This window comes from Adelges cooleyi, unplaced genomic scaffold (assembly GCF_023614345.1).
Source record: "Adelges cooleyi isolate 19-005CV unplaced genomic scaffold, UGA_ACOO_1.1 ACOO_flye_CR_arks_rails_tigmint_CR_PRNA_30, whole genome shotgun sequence".
Taxonomy (NCBI): domain Eukaryota; kingdom Metazoa; phylum Arthropoda; class Insecta; order Hemiptera; family Adelgidae; genus Adelges; species Adelges cooleyi.
In genome coordinates this window covers 7,162,473-7,183,991 of record NW_026095971.1, presented here as the reverse complement: position 1 = coordinate 7,183,991, position 21,519 = coordinate 7,162,473, and the positions used below count along the sequence as shown (strand labels likewise).

Genomic DNA, 21,519 nt, shown 5'->3' with positions numbered 1-21,519 from the left:
AAACAATATTTCATTATCAAATTAATATATACGTTTTTATTTATTATTATTTATTTATTGATATTTAAATCTAGTTAACGAATATCCCATGCACCACTGCCGAATGAGTCTTGACAAGTTTGTAATGGGCGAATCGTTTTTGGCACAACGAACACTTGAACTGTTTTGGAACTCCACACTCGTATCTCAAATGGGTACTTAAACTGCACTTCCACTTGTAACTCCTGCCACATTTTCTAGGACAAACATATTTGCCCTTGCCATCTACAAATACAACAATAACAATAAGAAATAACCTATAAATGGGTTTCACACTTGAATTACGGATATGGTTCAGTATCAATCTGATATTTCAAAATTATTCAGATACACAAAGTTATAGTAGTTATTGTACAGTTACAAGCAAGCACTAATATCTTTAACGTAAGACCTATACGACGTACACGCATGAAATAATGTTTAACCCAAAACAATTTACACTCGGTAAACGTTCGTCAACCAACACCCGCAAAATGACTAAATAAAATCAATATAACTTATTCGGCATTTAAACTTAGTTTTAAAGTATGAAACGCATAAACTTATAGGGAGATATCAAACGGTACGACTCACTTGCCAGCTTATATTGAAAAATGACAGCTTTTTGTAGCTTTCCCGTTTTTGTTGAGTGGGTGGTTCCACTGCATTTCATCCTACCCAAGTACATATCAATAATGGATTATAATGAAAACTTCTAACGATTAGTTATATAAATAAGAAAATGTAAACATAACAATATAATATAATACAATTAAAATGCTGTTAGGATTAAATTAAAATTAATGACTTTTTGACAAAAATAATTACTTTATTTCATGTCTTATTTACAAATAAAACTAAAACATTGTTAGACATAAAACAAATACTAAACTTTTTTATATTTTAAAAAGTTTTTAAAATGCCACTATATTTATTTTATCGATTGCATCTCTACTACTCATAACTCGGACCGAAGAACACACGTGTTAGCACTACTATTGACTTTGATTATGTCCAGAATATCGGTAATTAAAAGACAACCAAAAAAATGTTTGTATATAAGACTCGGTTTTGTCTACTAAACACAATTTTCTGACATACCCAACATTTATACACTTAAAACGAAAAACGTTCAATAAAAAAAAACGATTTTTTATAACATAAAAATTAACATTTTTTTTTAGATTTTCTAAATTGGTACTCATATGATAGTTAAACAATTTTTAAAATGTAACATCTTAATGCCTAAACGTGTTTTGATACAAATGCTTCCCTAATTCGATTTATATAGCTAACGCCGTACAGTCAAACCTGCGTACATAAAAGTTCGTTTACATTTTGATTTATTTAATAAGTTGTACACAATAAAACTGTAAATACAGCGTATACATTTGCAAAATAATAATTAGCTAACGTTACAGGTTGAATGTTCACATATCGCACACCTACATAGATCAAAACTGTATGAACGACGACCACGTTGTTCTTACGACATAAAAAAATTAAACTAATCGTCGTTTGTGAACTTGTGTACAACTGTGGTTTGTATTTCGTCCATGCTGAATTTGTATGATCTCCGGGTTTCTATCGTGTTTTTGGGCACCACTTTGTGAATGACCATTATGTGTTTTTTGAGAGCACTGTTGTGTGCAAAACTTCTAGTACAATGTAGACACCTGAACTGTTTAGGCACCCCGCACTCGTACTTGATATGCCGCCAACAGTGGTCTTTACGTTTGTAACTCCTGCCGCATCCTCTAGGACAGTAATACCTATTGACGGCGAATATTATTTGCCCTATTTAAAAATAAAAATAAAACAATTTTTAATACAGGAATTTAACTACCACACTGTAAATAGTTCTACAGAACTATATTAAAAACCAGCATGCTGATAACGCTGGTAAAATTGTATGTTAAAAATCAAGCCCGTGTTTATGAAAAAGCCAATAGAAAAATAGTCTAATGATTAATAATCTACATAAAAATTATAGGTACAATTAACACCGGCGTATCGATAATAATAATTGTGATAAATCTACTTGATATTGCCATAATATATTAATAAATAAAAAATTACAACAAACTGAACACAAGACGACAAGATTCAAATTTAAATTTAATTTCAGCTGTAGGAACGATTTGGTATTCAGGTTGATCAATTTAACGTAACACACTCATTTCTCGGAAAATAATTACAATTTTATAGTTTTTCTTTACTAAAATATTTTTCTTTGTATTATTATACATGTTATGAAATTACCAAATGTTTATATTTTTTAGTATTTTCCAGAGCGCTATCAACTTTTAAAACTTAAATGGGAACGTACATATTTAATTAATTTTTTTAATTAGAATAATCTGCTGAAATTGTTAACTGCTCGATAACCAGTTTTGGATAATTACTTTTAAAGTTATTAGAGTTTAAAATTTAGAGCGGGAGGAATGGTGAACATTTTTTCCTACTCTATACTCAAGCACACTACACCTCCTGTCCTAAATTGTAATCTCTAATAACTTTAAAAGTGATTATAAAAAACTAGTTATCGACCAGTCAATAATTTCAGAAAATTAATGTTAGTTAAATATATACGTTACCATTTAAGTTTCAAAAGATGATAGAGCTCTGGAAAATACTAAAAAAGGTAAATAGCATTTGTATAACATTGTAAAATAACATAAATTCAAAAATTTCGAAAATAAAAACTATAAAAATGTTATTACTTCCCAGAAAATGAGTTTCTTTCGTTGAATTGATCACCCTTATAATAATATTTCCAAGAGGGTCTATAACAAGAGTAAATAACCATCAGGAGAGCTAGGGCAGAGTGGAGAAAGGGTTCATCTCAAATTTGACATTGCCTCGGCAGTTCCCTCTTCTAATACTTGATATGTAAGTATGGTTAAGTTTATTTAATTTTTATGCTTAACTGATGAGAACGGTCTGCATTATAGTAAGGGAATTCAGTATAACTGTCTAAATAATAGTTAATTGATATTTGTCGCAAATTCAATTTTAATATTCAACAATGTATATATTTTAATATAATGGGTATTATATGCAATTTGTATTACATTAAAAAAAACATCGATTTTAATATTAAATACTAAAATAACAGGAAGAAAGTTTATTATTATAAACCAGTACAATTGTTATCTGTGCAAACATTTACATGAGTAAAATATTTGTATTTGAAAATATACTTAGATGATCAATATTTAATAACAGGTCTTTAAGCTGGTTACGTATCTAAAAGAACTATTTGATTTTCGTTGAACAGGACTTTATGAACAGATACCACGTGCGTTTTAAGGTTCGACTTGCGATGTGATTTTTTGTTGCAGTAAAAGCATTTAAACTTAGGCTGAACTCCGCATTCCATCTTCGTGTGCCGGTAACAGTCTAGTTTGCGTTTGTAACTCCTTCCGCATTGCTTAGGACAATAAAAACGATATTCCTCCTCTAACGTTTTTTTCCCTAGAAAAAATAAACACAGTTATTTTAGATTTAAATATCAATAGCTATCGATCGAATGGGTTAGTGTAGCTTTGAATGGGTCTAAATAACAAATAATATAAATAGTAATAATTATTATTATTATTAATATTATCGATAATATTTAATTTAAGACTAGATATTTATAATGTTCCAATTAATCGATAATAATTAAAAAATCTTCTCTTAGACTCCTAATGATTTTTGTTTTTTTTATTATAATACTGCCTACGTCTACTATACAGCTGCGCCTACAAATAAAACTATTATAATACACACATTTTAATACAGTAATAAGCCATACAGCACATCTTGACCTTCCCTCAGACGACATATGATGTGATAATTAATAATCCAGAGGTTAAAAAAAAGCACAACACATCAAAACTTACCCTAATTTTTCGCTGTAAGAGAAACCCAGTTTTAAACCAGTCTATTGATTTATAATAATGTTTATATTATTTGCAATTAAAATGTCGATTATAATGGCATAACCTTAAAATAAAGTATTTTGGCAAAATAATTATTGGGGTTCCTAATTCTTTGAAATCCTAACGATCCCTCGTGTTTTAAAGCTTACGATGAACTGATAGGAATATAACACACTCAATCTAATAACATACAGCGAAGTCGTTTTAAGATCTATGTGCCTCTATTGGTGTCTTCCAACAACTAACTCTAAATTAAAGGGCATTATGTACAATTTTTCATAGGATACAAAATTATAAACGGTAATAGAGAGCTGGAAATACAACAATAAACAGATACAGATAATGTCAGTGGATCAATTAAGACAGTAAAACGTCCTACTCTAAACAAAAATTACACTTTTTCACCATTTTTTTTATTTTGGAAACCGGTAAATTTGCATTAGCTGAGTACATTTCTCTAGTCGTCTATTCTTCATAATATTATCGTTCATTAGTTTAAAGTAAAACAAAAACACAAAAAATTACATTGAATATTTTCGTTTTATTAAAATGATACATAATACATATTTTTGGGTATTTTAATGATATTCGTATCGTTAGTATTTTTTACTTATAATCACTTGTAACATGATTTTTATACAACAAAAAAAAATGCTCGCTTAAACCTTAACATTAAATATACTTTAATCACAGATAGAGACCGCAGTTATGCGTATATTGCTCATCTACTAATAAGTGTACTACTTAACAACCAAAATATCAAAATTGAGTTAAATAAATTACAAGTATGTTTTTACGTATTGAGTAACAGTAGTAAAAATGTCATCCAATGGCTCAAAAGTTTATTTAAGTGTTCAAATGTTTCTAGCTATAGCGCGAATGACTTAATATTAAAATTCAGTATTGGCCAATTATCATAAATTTCAGATCATAGATAAATAAAATTTCAATAGGTGGACTGTTTTCTAGCTAGATTTCGAAAATAAATTTTATACTAGAAAACAAATTGGAATTTTTGTACTCTTAAGATAATTTTTAAAACATTTAATTTACAATAAACATAAAATATATATTTGTATTTCATTATAAGTGTGAATGTGTATATTCTAACTAATCTCTAAGTACTAATATAGTACACACAAATGAGTTTAATAATAACACAAAAGAAATAAATCAATGAAATCAGAAATTAGCAATTTTCGAATTTTACAGGTTTTTTGCTTAGTTTTGACTTTTTAGTAAAATTTTCAGGAAATCATTTTTAAAAATCATTGAAATTATTTAACAATTAAAATAATTTGTATTTTTATACATATTTACAAATTGTTTCCAAATTAAAAGTGAATAAGACTTTAATAACTAGAAATAACGGTTTTGGAAAATTCTAATTTTGCAGTACAGACACACCTATATATTGTTACAAATCATACATGGTTAATGGTTGTGCGATAGTTTCCTAAAGAAAAATAGCCTAGTTATGTTTTAAATAGTAAAATTGTTACTATAAAATGTCTCTAAACGTAACGTAAATAAACCTACGTTGATAGCTACGGGAGAAATGGGGATATTTTTAGATCTTAGTTACATTGCAAATAGTTGTAAGAAGAACATTAACTCTAAGTATTCAGTTATTACTCAGTTCAAAGTGTCCGATTATTTGATTAGTGTCCTTTGCTAGCTAATACAATAAACAGAGTGGGCGATAGTTTTTGTAAACAGTTAGCCCAGTGCTACGCTAACTGTTTACCGTAAAATGCACTTACGCATTTTCGAAAGCTCCCCGATATTAAATTGTTATTATTTTATATAAAAAAAACAAACAACACTAATAAATTGATTTCCACTCAAGTATCACTAATAATGATCAGCCCTTCTTCAAACGGCACTTTATGCACGGAACACACATGTATTTTTAAATTGGACTTGCGATGAGACTTCTTGCTGCAGTAACGACATTTAAATTTGGGTTGTACGCCACATTCATACTTGATATGACGCTTGCAATGGTCCAGCCGTTTGTAATTTCTGCCGCACCCGTTGGGACAATAAAACCGGTCATTAGGTATCATTGATAATATATCGTGTCCTAGAAAGAATGAACTATTTTAAAATCATATTATTCGGGTTCGGCTGAGTTAGCGTAAACGGGTCATGACTACACATACAAATCAAAATCAAGTGTCCTAATATTGTAAATGGTGATTAATCACAAAATCAAAACGGATGCATTTTGCGTTACCGAACAGATACAAATAATAAAATAAGATCAATAGACAATACTAGCTTTTAATAGTTGTAAAAACATGAAAATATTACAAGTATAACAATAATTATTATTATGATATTTATTTGTGACACTCTTTAATATATAATTATTTTTTTGTAAAAACATAGACATATTGTTTTTATACGTCCATTTTTTTATGTGAGTTGATATGGTGTTAATTTTAAACATACAGCCAATATAAATTTGGTGTACCTACTCTGATGATAGAGAAATACAGAAACTAGTAGATAACACGTATTAAATCCTTTATGTCTATATATTTACATAATAATTATTAACTAGTTATTTAGAACGCACAAAAATCATATTATTTCTGCTCAGGCTGCGTTGAGGATGTTAGTCATGTGCACCATAGCCGCGTGGTTTCTCAGGTTGCTTTTGTACGCGAAGCTCTTATCGCAGTAAGGACACGAAAACTGCTTGGGCACGCCACACTCAAACTTCAAGTGTCTGTTTACGTTATCTTTTCTGTTGTAGCTCCTGCCACAGCCCCTGGGACAATGAAAACGCGGACATTCTAAAAATAAATAAACTATATAGATTGACGTCAAGAAATAGAACATCATATTCTATTACCCTAGTAGACAATCTAAAGCACAAAAAGCAACTATCGGTTCATGTGTTTTCATATAACTCTAACTTACATAAATAAATATTGTACATTTATGACTAAGATGACAACATAAGTTTTTTTTATCAAGACATTTTTGTTTTGTTACAACACTATTTCTACTCTAAAAATTGTTTTGTTCTAAACCATCACCTGTTATGACGTCATCTAGTTTTTTTTTAACATTCTCTTCGCCTTACTTATTTTGTTGTCGGTTGTATTCTATGCAAGGGGCTATTCGTATATTTTTAGAATTACGCGATGTGTGGAGTGATAAAATACAATTATTTAATATATTTGTCAGAAACCGACCCCAGGAAGACTGTTGCCACATATATAAATCATAATTAGAATATTTGTATGAATTTATTAAAACGAAAATATATTAGTTTCAAAGAAAAGAGACAAACAACAATCAGCCGAATGTCATATCGAGTATTCCAATGTGGAAAATGTTGACTAGTCATAGTGTACACTCTTCATGTGGTATGTGAGAGCGTTATTTCGCGTGTATGTCTTGAAACACAAACGGCAAGGGTACTTTTTGGGGACACCGCATTCTAGTTTAGTATGCCGAGACAGGTTGTAGCTCTGCTTGTAGCTGCGACCGCAATTGTCACATGTAAACCTTCCTTTTGCGTGGCAGCCTGAGTAAAAATAATAAAACTCATGTTAAAATAAAAGTAAGTGCTCGTTGCAAAAAGAAATGTAATGAATAACGATAATCGCAGACAAAAATACATGACGTCATAAGTATAGACTCTGGGCTGGGTCAGTTGCCTGCTCTTGTGGGAAACCCCGGATGAGAAAGGATGTAACATATTTTGGAAAACAAGATGAAAGTTATAACTTATAAGCGGAGAGATCTTAACGTTGTAAGTTTTGTTGCTTGGCCCAACTCAGACCGGCGCTTGTACCTGTAGAGATTACAATCGGCTGGAGAACTCTACTGGCCGCAGAATAAAAAACAATAACTCCGCATGTATATAGTAATGTTCTTTCTAATTAATTATAATTAGTAGTAATAGTAGTAGTAGTAGTAGTATTTGAATATTTCAGTACAATCAATCTAGATTATATTATATTATCGTTACATAATTATTTAGTTTTTAACAACGGGCATTTCATGTAAAATTAGTGGACGATTTTGACGTGATGTTTTAGGGCGTCGGGTCGGGCGAATCGTTTTTCGCATATGCCGCACGCGAATTTCTTCTGCACTCCACACTTAGTGTTCATATGCCTCCTGAGGTTGTCCTTCCTCGTGTAACTATGACCGCACTCGTTGGGGCACACGTACCTCTTTTTCGACCCTGGAACACCACAAAACGTATCGCCGCATGAGTGAAAACGAAAATAACCGCATTGGGCGGTTGTTTAGAATACCTATTTTTATAAAACAAATCCAAAGCGTTTACTCGCGAAAATCTATAACGTTTCTACACAAAAGAACAAAACTATACGGACACCGTCACGTGAATCGAATAGGCCGATTATCATATTCCAATACATTTTTGGTAGACGGTGCCCCGGACACGCTCTTACTAACTACTGTACTCAGCTATAGGTAGATGCTACAACTATAAATTGTTATTATCCAGAATCACAACAACAGAGTAAAAGAAAACGATTACAATTTCTTTTTTGTAGTCGTGTAATGAAATTTCAAATACAACAAACAACAGATTTACTTCGGTGTTAATTACACCATTTTGTTAATCACATTTAACCACAGGCCATTTACAATGAATAGAGTAGTACCAAACGGATATTATTGAAGCACACGTTGCATTGGTCTGGCTGTTTTTCCACAACTGTACACCCGTGTTAGATTATCTTTGTATGTGCTCATAAAAGCTTCGCGCTTGTATATGTAAAACGATTTCCTTTAGACACTCCTAATTCCAATTCTACCTCTAGCTTTACTCATTGTAAATTATTCATGAGCTACGTGGTTAATGATATTTTACGATTAATATTTTACATATTATCATATTGTATATGTATCATATGATATATATATATCATATATCATTATTCTTATAATCTATACACATTTACTAATCGAATCCTATGCCAATTATATGCCGTACACGATCGGAAAAGTTCACTGCAAAGTATTATTAATATTATTTTTACAATAAAAAAGACATTTTGGCAGTCGAATATAATATTATTATGTTTTGGAAACATACTTCCAAAACCAATACAATAAACAACGTATACGATTACCCTAGAATATCAATGGTAATACTTAAATTACAAAAAAACAAACACTGTCGATAAAATAAAATATCATCACGAACGTAAATTAATTAAGTTGTATACTTTATATATTCCTTACAGGTTCTAATATCATATAGTATTTTAACATGATTAATCATAGGGTGAACTCCATAGGAAATGTCCAACAAACATGCGATTACAAATTATAAATTAAAATCTCTCTAATGTGATGTGATATGATAAAACAACAGTTTGCACGAACAATTGGTCTTGTAAATCCGGCACTTACGGATAACGTATAAAATTAAAATAATAAATAATAAAAAACTAAATTAAAACTAATCACATCAGTTGTTAGTGGAAATTATTAGCGTTTCGTCGAACAGAACTTTGTGCACAGACACCACGTGCGTTTTAAGGTTGGACTTGCGATTGGACATTTTGTTGCAGTAACGACATTTGAATTTGGGCTGTACACCGCATTCGAACTTCAAGTGATAGGTCATGTGACCTTTTCTCTTATAATGGCGGCCGCAACCGTTTGGACAGAGGTGTCGGCTGTGGTATGATTTGGCATTATCAAAGTACTCGGTGGAATCTGAAAATTAGTAAAAATCAAAAAACCGGTCGAGTGGATAAATTATTCATTACGTTTTTGTTAAGCTTTTATAATTTGTATGTTTAAGCTCAGGCAGTGGAACAACGGTGACAGTGTCGAGTCGAGCTAGCGAATTGACAATTTAATTAAAAACTAAGTCTGAGCAGATACCTATAACCAATATTGGTATAAAAGGGTATGAGTATTTTTTTCGAATGTATAGTAAAATCGATAATATTATAATTCACGCTGTATTCTTACAATAATGATGATGGCTATAAAGATGTTGTTTTTAGATATATTAGAAAATAATAATTAATCAGTAATCACCCTTGCAAATATGTCCGGTGTTTTGATATGTTCCATGATTTATATCGGTTTGTAAATTTAGGTTTTTTTTTATATCGGTCCATGGATTCGAGAAAATAAAATATTGGTTTCATTTCAAAAATATGTGGTATCGGCCCAGCTCGTAAAAACCTTTAGTTTTTATTGTTATTAATTAATTACATTAACAGTACAGTAATATTAATTAGTAGTTATATTATAATATATACACTAAATCAATATCACCACAAATCTTAACAAAACAAATGTTCGCATCGTTTACCCGTCACTTGTGATCAAATAAATATTATTATACCTTCGGTTACAGATTTCATTGCCAATATAAAAAAAACTTTTTTTTGTTTTTTAGTTAGGTATTAATTATATTTCAAAACTCAATAATAATAATAGTTCTCACGGATACAACGAAAGTATAATAAATCAATGTTATAACTGATGTGTAAAATATCTAGCGTGTAAGTACAGCAATATTTTTATATTTAACTATATATAATACTAAAAAAAATGAATTGGTCAACATTAAAATTTACCACAAAGGTTATAATTTATAAGTACATTGTATCTTATATTTCCATATAAAAAACTGTTGTAGCTCGTCCATAATTTTATTATCTACAATTATAACTCATGATTTACGAATTCATATAATTAATTAATCGGTGCATCTAAAACAGTAACAGTGCTGGGAACTTCATTAGTATTCAATCGACCATTTACTTTAATAATAATGATGTTAATCGTTCTTGCAACCGATTGAAGCCCCAACATATTTTTCGTTGTAGAAAATGTCCATATGTTTGGTCTCGTGTACATTATGTCTGTGCCTGAGCAATTTGTCATTCCTGGAAAACACTTTTGGACAAAGAGGACAAAAGAACTGAGGCTTCTTGCCGCACTCAAACTCTAAATGTCGCCGGAGACCTCCCTTGTACTTATAGCTTTGCCCGCAATTGGGGCAATGATGTCGTTCGGCTATCATTCTCCTATTGACTTCGTTTTCCACTATTTGGTGAAGCCAATAATCTAGAAAACACATAATGGGAAATAAACCCAACGTTAGTGATCGAGCATTTTTCACAGGACCCTAGCTTTAGCCGCGATGAGAGTTAACTACTGGCTGCGATATACACACTAAAACTACTCAGACTACTAAAACATACAATTTGAGAGTGTCAATTGAAAGTACAGAGAAAATGGAAAATAGGTTAATTTTTCGATATTTAATCGTTTCTATATATTTTTTTAAGACAAAACAAAATCAAATGACTTCAAATCAACAGATAGTTAAAACAATTCATAAACAAAAGACTATAATATTTTATTTTATACATTTTTTTAACGTTAAGTACTTCAGAAATATTTTGATTCATCTCTGTGATTGATATACTTTCATTTTTTCCCCGTATACTCTCCGTATATATTTTTTTCTAACGCCTTAACATTTCTAACTGTTTATAAAATGTATAACTATCAGACATGTATTTAACCCTTCAATACCTATTTTTTTTTAATTGTTTAATGTATATTTTTTTTTATATGGATTAAATTATCAGAAATTTTGAAAAAGTAATTAAAAAAGTATACATCTAAAAAAATTACGTTTATAACACCAGGTAGGTATAGATAGCAATTTCTTTAATAACTAAAGGGCACTATCAAATTAAATGCATTTCTGCTAGAATGGGCACTGAAGGGTTAAACAAAATAGTTATGCTCTACAATAAATATTCAATTATCAGTATAAAATATGGATCTACAGTAAGGCTACATTATAATAAATAAATATCGAGAATATTGTTTTGTTTATAGGGTCCTTTGTATGATTTTGTGTATATTCAGTATGTGTTTTCTCAGGTTGGCTTTGTAGAAACTCGTCTTGTCGCAGTACGGGCACTTGAACGTGGGCGTTTTGCCACATTCCATTTTCAAGTGCGACACTAAATTCCGCCTATACTTGTAATTTCTGCCACAATAATTTGGACAGTCGAAGCCGTTGACGCTGAAATCGTACGCCGGCATCCGTTGACCTGTAAACCAACAGCAACGACACACGGTTGTAACTGATTACTACAACAGCTGATCATTACAAAAACAATGTATATGGAAATTATGCAGAACTCTGCCGACAGACTTAACTACAAATAATTTTTTAAAAAAACACGTTTACAAAAAACCGAAAAACACCACGGCAAGATTTGTATGAAAGGCAACTATTACAACGTATCACTATAATATGGGAAAAAACGTTGTTTCGCACGGGGTGTCTAGAAAACAAACTGATAATTCTATTTTGTTTAGCTAAACACTCTGTACTCTGACGACGCTACGTTAGTGGAATACTGGAATTTGGCGTTATTAAAGGGCCAAGCGTGCGTGTTACGGTATGTCACTTAATTATTGTGAATTCGGTCGACAAGCCGAACTCACACAACTCTGATTTATATCGATCCTTGTCAAACAAAATGGCAATCCGACGTCTTCGGCCAACAATGAACGTAGTACAAGCAAAGACTACAACTTCACACTACACGACGATCATCACAATATCATCGATGACCATAGAAATGACAATCACATATACACACAAGTAGTGTGGGGACGATTTTAAATATGTATACTAATGTTTAATAATAAAAACTGTAAATATAATATAGGGATATACAGACATAGTCATCACTAATTATGATAGTAAAAAATTTGAAAATCCGGCTGTCTTAAAAATGTATTTATTCTCTTTTAAAAATATATAAAAAATAATAAACCACTAAAAAAAATTTAAGACAATATAATAATAGTCAGTATAGTTTTTAAGTTTAATAATAGTATTTTTGACAACGAAAACTATACTGTATCGATTAATAATCGTCATGCAGCATGTCTTCTATTTTATCATTCGACCTGATGGGTAAAATTGTGGATCAACAACATATGGTTATTCAGGTTACTTTTCCTGGCACACTGTTTCGGACAAAAACGGCATTTGTACTTGGGCTCGATGCCGCATTCATTGCGTAAGTGAAAAGTCAGACTGCATTTGTTCTTGTAGCTTCGGCCGCATTTGTAGTTCGGACAGAAGTACCGCATTCTCTTGATGCCCAAGTACGAGCGGATAAGTACATCTGAAAATGGAAAATAAACAGAACAAAAAACGGTATTAGTCAAAAACACTGACATACTTGTGAGACTTGTAAAAAACTAAAAAGCTCTAAGCCGACGCTACGCGATCTCGAAGCCGGTTTGTCCCTCCCGTACCTCCCCCCTCCCTCCAACAAATTTTGATTTCTCCTAACACGATATTATAATAAAAAAGCGTCTATGGGTCTTAACCTCCGTAACGTATTAGAGCTATTGAACGATTCCCAAGAGTGTTGGCTTATCATATGGAATTTCAGACTCGTGTTCTGCGTGAACGCTTTGGGACACAGCCGACACTTGAACTGAGGTCCGACGCCGCATTCGTTTTTTTCGTGCCTCAACAGATTTGTGCGGTGCTTGTATTTTTTACCGCACCTGTTTCGGCAGTAGAACCAACTGATATCTGTAAAATCATAAAAAAAAAAAACAATGGAAGGGATTTAACAAACAAATCATCCGCTACGATCACATAAAAAAATGCGTATTCCCGCGTTATCCCAAAACGCATAATTTGCAGCAGGTTAACTTGCTTAATACCAAAACAAAGAAAATTCAGTCATTAATAATATTATCAATTAAGATTCTACTTCCAAGTGCAACAAAACAGTAACATGTTATGTTTTAAAATAAAAATATTTTTTCCAAATCGCACAATGAAAAATAAAATAAAACTAACATTGATCACGGTAGTATGTACAAAAGTATTTTAAAGAAGCCCATTTGCATAAAATATATACAATATGGAATGCGTTCTCCTTCTTGCATCACCATGTCAAATTTGATCGTCGCTACTCACAAGGAAAAGGTACAAAACGTATTAATTTTATTAGCTGTTAAATGAAAACTAGTCATGATTATTTTTTGAACTTATTCAACATATCTAAAAATGAAGTTTACGACGTAAAGTTAAAATAAATCGTTTGTATTTCATGTATTGTTTGTCGTTAATTAAGGCAGTTAAAAAACGAACTAATACATTTATTTATGACTATACACGATCATAGATTTTTTAGTAACCTTTGTAAAAAGCAAATAAAACCCATAATGCAAAATATGCTGATCCCAAGTTATCTCTAAGTATATATGTTATCAACAAGTGACCACAAAGGCACTTATAATGTAAAAAAAAAGAAAAATGAATAGCCAAAAAGATAACAGGACAAGAACATAAAACAAAAAAGTAAACGATAGGCAAGCAAAATACATCAAACCTATAAACACATTAAAAACATTTAACTGTTTACTTTACTAAATTAATATTACACTGGTGTATATCAAATGTGTATACCTTTTTTTTAATTAAAATATACGGAATTATAAGAAAACAATTATAAATTATTATCAATTTTCTAATATTACATCCCATCGTCAGTTCGAATGATACGATGCTTGAATGCAATGTGTTGTCTCAATTTTGATTTGTTCACGCATCTGGTATAACAGTAATTACATTTGAACTGTAATGGCATACCGCATTCGTGTCTGTAATGATAGCCCATGTCTCTTTTGTTTTTATAGTGACGACCACATGTATTGGGACAGTAAAAACGACCGTTAATAGGCATGATATTAGCCGTTGAACATAATCCTAAGACAAACAAGACAGTAAAACTATTTTAATAACATTTCTTGTACATTATAAAGAATTAAAAAAAAAAGCCAAATTCAAATATACATTAAACAGTACGTCAATTAGTGCTAATATAAACTGTGAATAATGTAAAAAGAACTATCAGTCTAATCAAATCAACAATCACCAACTACATAAATATAAATATATATTACTCTCAAAAAAAATTTTTTTTGCTTTTTATTGAATCGGTTTTATTTGTCAAAAAGAAGAAATCTTTAACATTTCATTGAGCCATATTTTTCCCATTTGATTATCAAATAAAATATGTATTTTTTATTAAAACTGTCATAATTTCAAAAACTCATAAATAGTTTTTAAATAAAATAAAATATTCTGAAACCTGAATTTTGTGCCTTTAAAATATTTATACACATTGGTAGTTTTTCTCGGTTTTTTAATTAGTTACAATACCTTAAAGTTATTCAATTAACAATATATAATGACTAAAAAATGTGTATCTTTAAACCAGTTTCTAACAATAAAAATCAATAACATCAAATATCTAAAAATGCATTTTGAAGGCGATATTGTCAGCTATCGGAATCATTTTTTTTAATTTAAAATAAATTTATAAGCTTCTAACTTATGAAAATTTTAATGAAAAATTAATTTTTGCGTGTTACTCCAATGTTATTTATGGCCAAAAAATGGGTCTGTAAGAACCACTTAAGAGTTTTTTAGAAAGCTGATATTTTATCAACTTCTTCTTTCCGAGAAATAAAAACGATTCGGGTAGTAGCAAAATTTTTTTTCCGGGACAGTAATATATATATACATACCATGACAAATTAGATTTTAAATGAATTCGATTTAAAGTTATAATTGTTAACAAAACATTACAATATTTGTATGTGGACTAAAGTAATTAAGGTGACCGCATCCGGTTTGGTTAAAAACAGAAAACGTCAGTTCGCTACTTAAGAGGGTAAATAAAAAAATACACTTAAATCTATTAAAAAAAAAATACATACTTTTTAAAAATATAATTCACTCGGTTACTTTGGATACCTCAAACATATTTATACCATTAACTGATTAAAAAAAAACATTTATCAAACCTTTTTTTATTCAAAATATTACTTGAAGATAAGTGGTATCGTTGAGAGAAAAAGTGATGTAAGTCACGTTTTCACGCAATCTGAAATAAAACCACCAGGCAATAGTTCTACGTTTTATCTATTGCCAGCGAAAATCCTGTTTTGCTTGTTTTCCGCTAGATGACAAAGAAACTTTAACGTTGTCGTAAAAACGTATACAGCACTTTTACTTTAACCTTTTGGTTCTCAACTTTGAACATTCGTGACATAATCCACTTTAGCTCTTGATGGCTCAAATACAATAATAATTTTTTATACAAGTATTCGTCTTTAAAAAACTACACACAATTGTGTATCTCTTATGCGGTTACCCACTAAGTTATAATTGTCTGTAAGATTTCTTGGCTTCAAACTAAACTTGAATTATTAACTTGTCAATAGTTTTTTTATATAAAATGTACATCATCGTTGAACTTGGTCGTACTTTTGAGTCTACTGAATAATCAATTTCATTAGATACTCCTCCGACGGTTATTCGTAAACTATTTGTACATTATATTGTCCTAGAAATTAAACAGATTTGGCGTTAGTAGGTACAGCAAATGTTTTTATACAATTGTAAACATTGGTAATAATCAATAAAATCGTATCAAGTAATACGTATAACATAAATATAAATCAAACCAAATACCTCATTATTGTTGTTTATTATAAAACCAACGCTTTTAACATGATAGGTTTTTATAACTTAATAATAGGTACAATAAATCTTATCGTTAAATATTAAATAGTCACAATGTTTTTAAAAACTATTACGTTAACCACAATAAGACCATTTTTTTAATATTCGAGAGTTAGTTCTTCATCTACATACGTAAGAAATCTTCATATAACATCTTGTGTTTGGACACCACGTGCGACTTCAAATTGGATTTCTGATAGAACCTCCGGTTACATTTTAAGCACTTGAACTTGGGCGGCTTTCCGCACTCGAATTTCATGTGATAAATCATGTGACCTTTTCTCTTGTAGTGGCGCCCGCACTGGTTCGGGCACAAAAATCGATCGAAAAATTGGTCTAAAATAAAGTAACAATTACCGTGTGTTTAAACCAACCGATACTTGAAATAACGCATCTCAAATTGTGTAAGCCATAAAGAACCAAATAAAATTATATAGACTACTACTTAGCACCGGAAATCTCTTTCGGCTATAACAAAAAAGCGCATTAAACTTTATATGACATCCTGTCACCCAATAAATAACCTTAAACTATATACTTTGGAGTGTCAATAAAAAAATTGTACACTTAATAAAAACGTCTATTTATTTCATTTTAAAACATCAAGTAGAACAAACATTGTTTAAACAAATTTAGTTGGCATGTTAGATAGTTTTATCATGGTTAAAGAAAAGTTGTCACAAAAAACAAACGAATTTTTGTGTAAGCAAAATAAGAAAGTTTAAACACAATAAACTGTCATTTTATGCATTTTTAACTATAATAACTTAAAATATAGATATTCACAATTATCCAATGGGAGAATTTCTTAAATAAAACTATTGACAAATTTATTTCCTTGAATATCCTTCTATGTCTTCGTACAACATCTTATGCCTGATTATGATGTGTTTCTTCAAACTGGACTTCTGATGGAACATTCGACCGCACATCAAACAACTAAACATCGGTGGCTTACCGCACTCGAATTTGACGTGGTAAGTCATGTGTCCTTTGTTTTTATAGTGACGCCCGCACATATTGGGGCATATAAACCGAAGGGGCAAGTCTAAAAGTAAAAACTCTATCGATTATACTTCATACCACTAAAATTATCATAAAGAAAAATATTTTCAACGAAAAACAACTGATTGCGATCACCCAAATCCGCAGCTAACAAAAGCAATCATCAACATTGAAGCAATATGCGAACAGTACCTACTATATGTCAAATAAAAAGCAGATTGAACATGAGAAAAAAATAGTATTTGACATTGTTACTTTTTAATGTAAATTGCATTTAACATTCAACGTTATTTCATAATCAATGATATTTATTGTTAAAAGATATTAAAAATTTAAAACGCTTTTTTATTAATCCGTTTGTAAGACCTTCAAACGTTAACAATTAGTTTTTGTACAACATAATATTATAAACGAAACAAAACAAGTATATGTACAGAATATTTTGTTATTTCTTTCTTCAGCCGATAGAAACATTAGCTTTGAAAAAAACGTTCTGTCAAATTTTTTTTTTAAAGGAACTTAAACAGTCAATGTAAAACTCTATTACAAATTTTTAAACAAAATTTTAACAACAAATAAAATATCAATACTGATAACTCTTGAAGTTAAAATTTAGAATTAAATATTAACAATAACTTTTGCTGAAATTAATTGTTTAGCTCAAATATTTTATTTATATAGGCTATTAATTTACATTTAAGTATTCTTCTACATTCTCGACCAACACGCCATGTTTGATTATTAGGTGTTTCTTCAGAGTGGATTTATGATTGTATTTTTGACTGCACAACGAACAATTAAACTTGGGTTTGCCACACTCGTGTTTAAAATGAAAGGTCATGTGGCTTTTATTCTTATAGTGACGTCCACACTGATTTGGACACATAAATCGATGGACCAATAACTCTAAAATTAAAAAACACAACATCGATTATGCTTTTTTAGCTAATAATATAACATAAATTTCCAACAAATAAAAAAACCGACTGGGATCTCTTTATTGCATAGCCAACAAAAGCAACCATCGATATTGACAAACTATATGCTCCGACTATATACATCATTTAACAATGATGCATATATATATATATATATATATATGCATAACATGTAAATTTGGTTTGAAAGTAGATACATGTTTTTTATCCTAACATAGTATAGAACATTAAAACTAAGATTTCGCAGTACTAATTGTTAATTGATCAAAAAAATAAAACCAAAATGTAATAAAAAATACTTTAAACGTGAATATTCCATACTTTATACTTCTATTATCATAAAAAACAATGTTATATTTTTAAATAATTGATGTAATGAAAAATACATCAATAACAACATTGAATACTACTTGAATTGAAAATTCACTATCAATGAAATAACAAAATGAATAACATTAGTTATTTTGACGAAATCAATTGTTAACACAAAAATGCTGTTTATGAATAAGCTATCGCTTTACATTAAGTATTTGTCGAAATTCTATTTGTCCTTTGGTGTCTCATAAAACTAAGCTTCTGGTCATTACACGAGAAACAAATTTAAAGTTAGTATGGTCAGAGGTAATTTCAACTACATTCTTTACCCCATGCACTGGGGTACTGAAGTCAAAAGAAATTTAATGTTTATAAATTGTTACAATAAAAGTCCTTTACAACTAACATGTTAAATTTAAAATAAATACTAAATAAATTTAAGGTAAACATTTATTTCAAAAGCACTCAATAGAGAATTGTAATTATTAATCATCAACATTGTTGTATGATACTTCTTTGTATTTAATTTCAAATTTAGTATGTCCTCGTGCCGAAGTCATCTATTCAAAACAAGAATTTTGATTATTAATTGTCTAGTGATTCGAGTATTCCTTGATATCACTGTACAACATTTTGTGTTTGTTAACAATGTGTTTTTTCAAATTGGATTTTTGATAAAACATTCTATTGCAAATTACACAATTAAACATAGGTTGTTTGCCGCATTCGTAATTTACATGGAAAGTCATGTGGCCCTTTTTTTTATAGTGACGTCCACATTGATTAGGGCATACATATCGGAGGGCCATTAATTCTAAAAGTAAAAAAAAAAATATTATCGTTTATGCTTTTTTGCATCACTAACATAATAATTTATAATAAATAAATTGTTTAGCGATAATCGACAAAGATCTACAAGACACCACAAATGGTAAAAACTGTTTATGCCATAACGCCAACGATACATCACAATGATGTTTCATTGCAACAATAAGAATATGTGACGAAGAGAACTCGCTAACGTACAATTTAACTTAAGTAAATACTTTGTATTTTAAAATAAATAAACACGTGTACACAAAATATACATTTGTACACCCACACATTGAACCAATTGTAACAGTTAACTAAACTTTGAAGACAAATTTAGTACCACTGGTTATGTGCAACCATTAGCAAGTCAATAATGATTATTAACAAAAAAATAATGAATAGTTGAAAGTAGGAACTTTTTATGTTGGTGTTCATAACGGGATGCGGCAATAAGACACATTACAATTTATTTAAATTACTAGTAAAATGATATAATATACTAATTCTATATTAAATAAAAAATTTAAATAAATAAGCGGAAGAAAACAATACAGCAAAAATTCTGATTATTCTACTTTTAGCAAAAATACAAGTGTCTGACTATCGAATTCTGCTCTTAACCAGCAAACGACGTATTTCACTTCTAACTATTACATATATTATATTGTTTTCTACGTCGGGTAATTGTTGCCGGCAAAAGCGTAAGACAAATTTTCGTCGTACAGCATCTTGTGCTTAGACCCCATGTGAGTCTTCAAATTTGATTTTTGATAGAATCCCCGTACGCACATTGGGCAGTTGAATGGGGGCGACTTGCCACACTCGAATTTCAAATGATATGTCAAATGGAATTTTTTCTTGTAATGACGTCCACACTGGTTTGGGCAAAAATATCTGTCAAAAAATAATTTACCTAAAAAATAACAACGACCTTATTTAGTCCTGTCTCATAAAAGATAGACGCATATAACATATAACGCATGCCTTATCTTTAACTAAAACGTGACATAAACCATTAAATTGATTGAGATACCCCAAAAGCGTAATGAACCTTATGTTACCGAAAACGATGATCTAAACTTGGAAAACAGTATACCTATTTATTATAGGATTATTTATTTTAAATAAAATAAAATGCTTGGAAATTGAACACTTTATACGAGAGTATACTTAATAATTTATATAATAGGCAATATATTTTCGTTACTCGTGTTTTGTTTTCTAGTAAAAAACTTGCTAAATAACATTAAACAATACATTGAAACAGTTGATGCGTCAGATGGTGGTAATCCGAAATAGATTGTTAAGCGATACATAATCGCTCCTTAGCTCTTATCATATTTGGGATATAAACTATAAAATGTTCAAAGAAAAAAGGAATAACTGTGTATTCAGTGTATTCCTCATTGTAATATTGAGTATTGGCAATAGAAATCCAAATTTAAAAAAATAACGTTTTAAATTTTTTGTAACAAGCTTCCTTTGTACAATTGTTTAGAAAGAAAGTTCACTAATTGGGCTGTTTCCACAATCTGCTCTAACTATCGTGGCTCCAATTACGAATGTAGTTGGTGGTGCAGTTAAAACGGTTGTCTGAAAAACAAACAAAAAATGTATTAGTTCATAGCATTGCAGTTATCTTGGTATTACTTCTGCTGTAACTAATACAGTATAATAATATATTATATAACACCTAGTTAGTAGAATCGTTTGTTTAACTAAAAAGGTAAAATATATTTTTCATCGTACTCAGTACTGCCCTATTCGCTTCCTGTCTTGATTTTATAATAACGTTTATTAACGAACGCGTTCTACCAATTTTTGAAAAACAGTTTATTAAAAATATTTAAATATTAATACAAAAAAATAAAATTATTATATGCATCCG

At 30.1% G+C, this 21,519-nt stretch overlaps 1 protein-coding gene across 25 annotated transcripts in view; it reads right to left on the bottom strand.

The window, feature by feature from the left end:
• Window positions 1-21,519, bottom strand: part of LOC126839087 (longitudinals lacking protein-like) — a 143,012-nt gene that overhangs the window by 21,055 nt on the left and 100,438 nt on the right. Inside the window, exons 5-6 of one of the 25 annotated variants that reach the window (XM_050574068.1) lie at window positions 13,341-13,551; window positions 12,958-13,132 (exon numbers count right to left, since the gene is read on the bottom strand). The exons of 13 other annotated variants lie outside the window; for them this stretch is intronic. In XM_050574068.1, the coding sequence (XP_050430025.1) occupies window positions 13,018-13,132; window positions 13,341-13,551 (326 nt within the window). In that variant the 3' untranslated portion in view covers window positions 12,958-13,017. Of the gene's footprint in view, window positions 1-55; window positions 265-1,419; window positions 1,816-3,130; window positions 3,496-5,773; window positions 6,031-6,533; window positions 6,749-7,285; window positions 7,489-7,960; window positions 8,155-9,399; window positions 9,666-11,801; window positions 12,041-12,957; window positions 13,133-13,340; window positions 13,552-17,375; window positions 17,609-20,287; window positions 20,545-21,519 lie in introns of those variants that run through there. 11 more of the 25 variants (XM_050574115.1, XM_050574071.1, XM_050574094.1 and 8 more) reach the window with 11 other exon arrangements.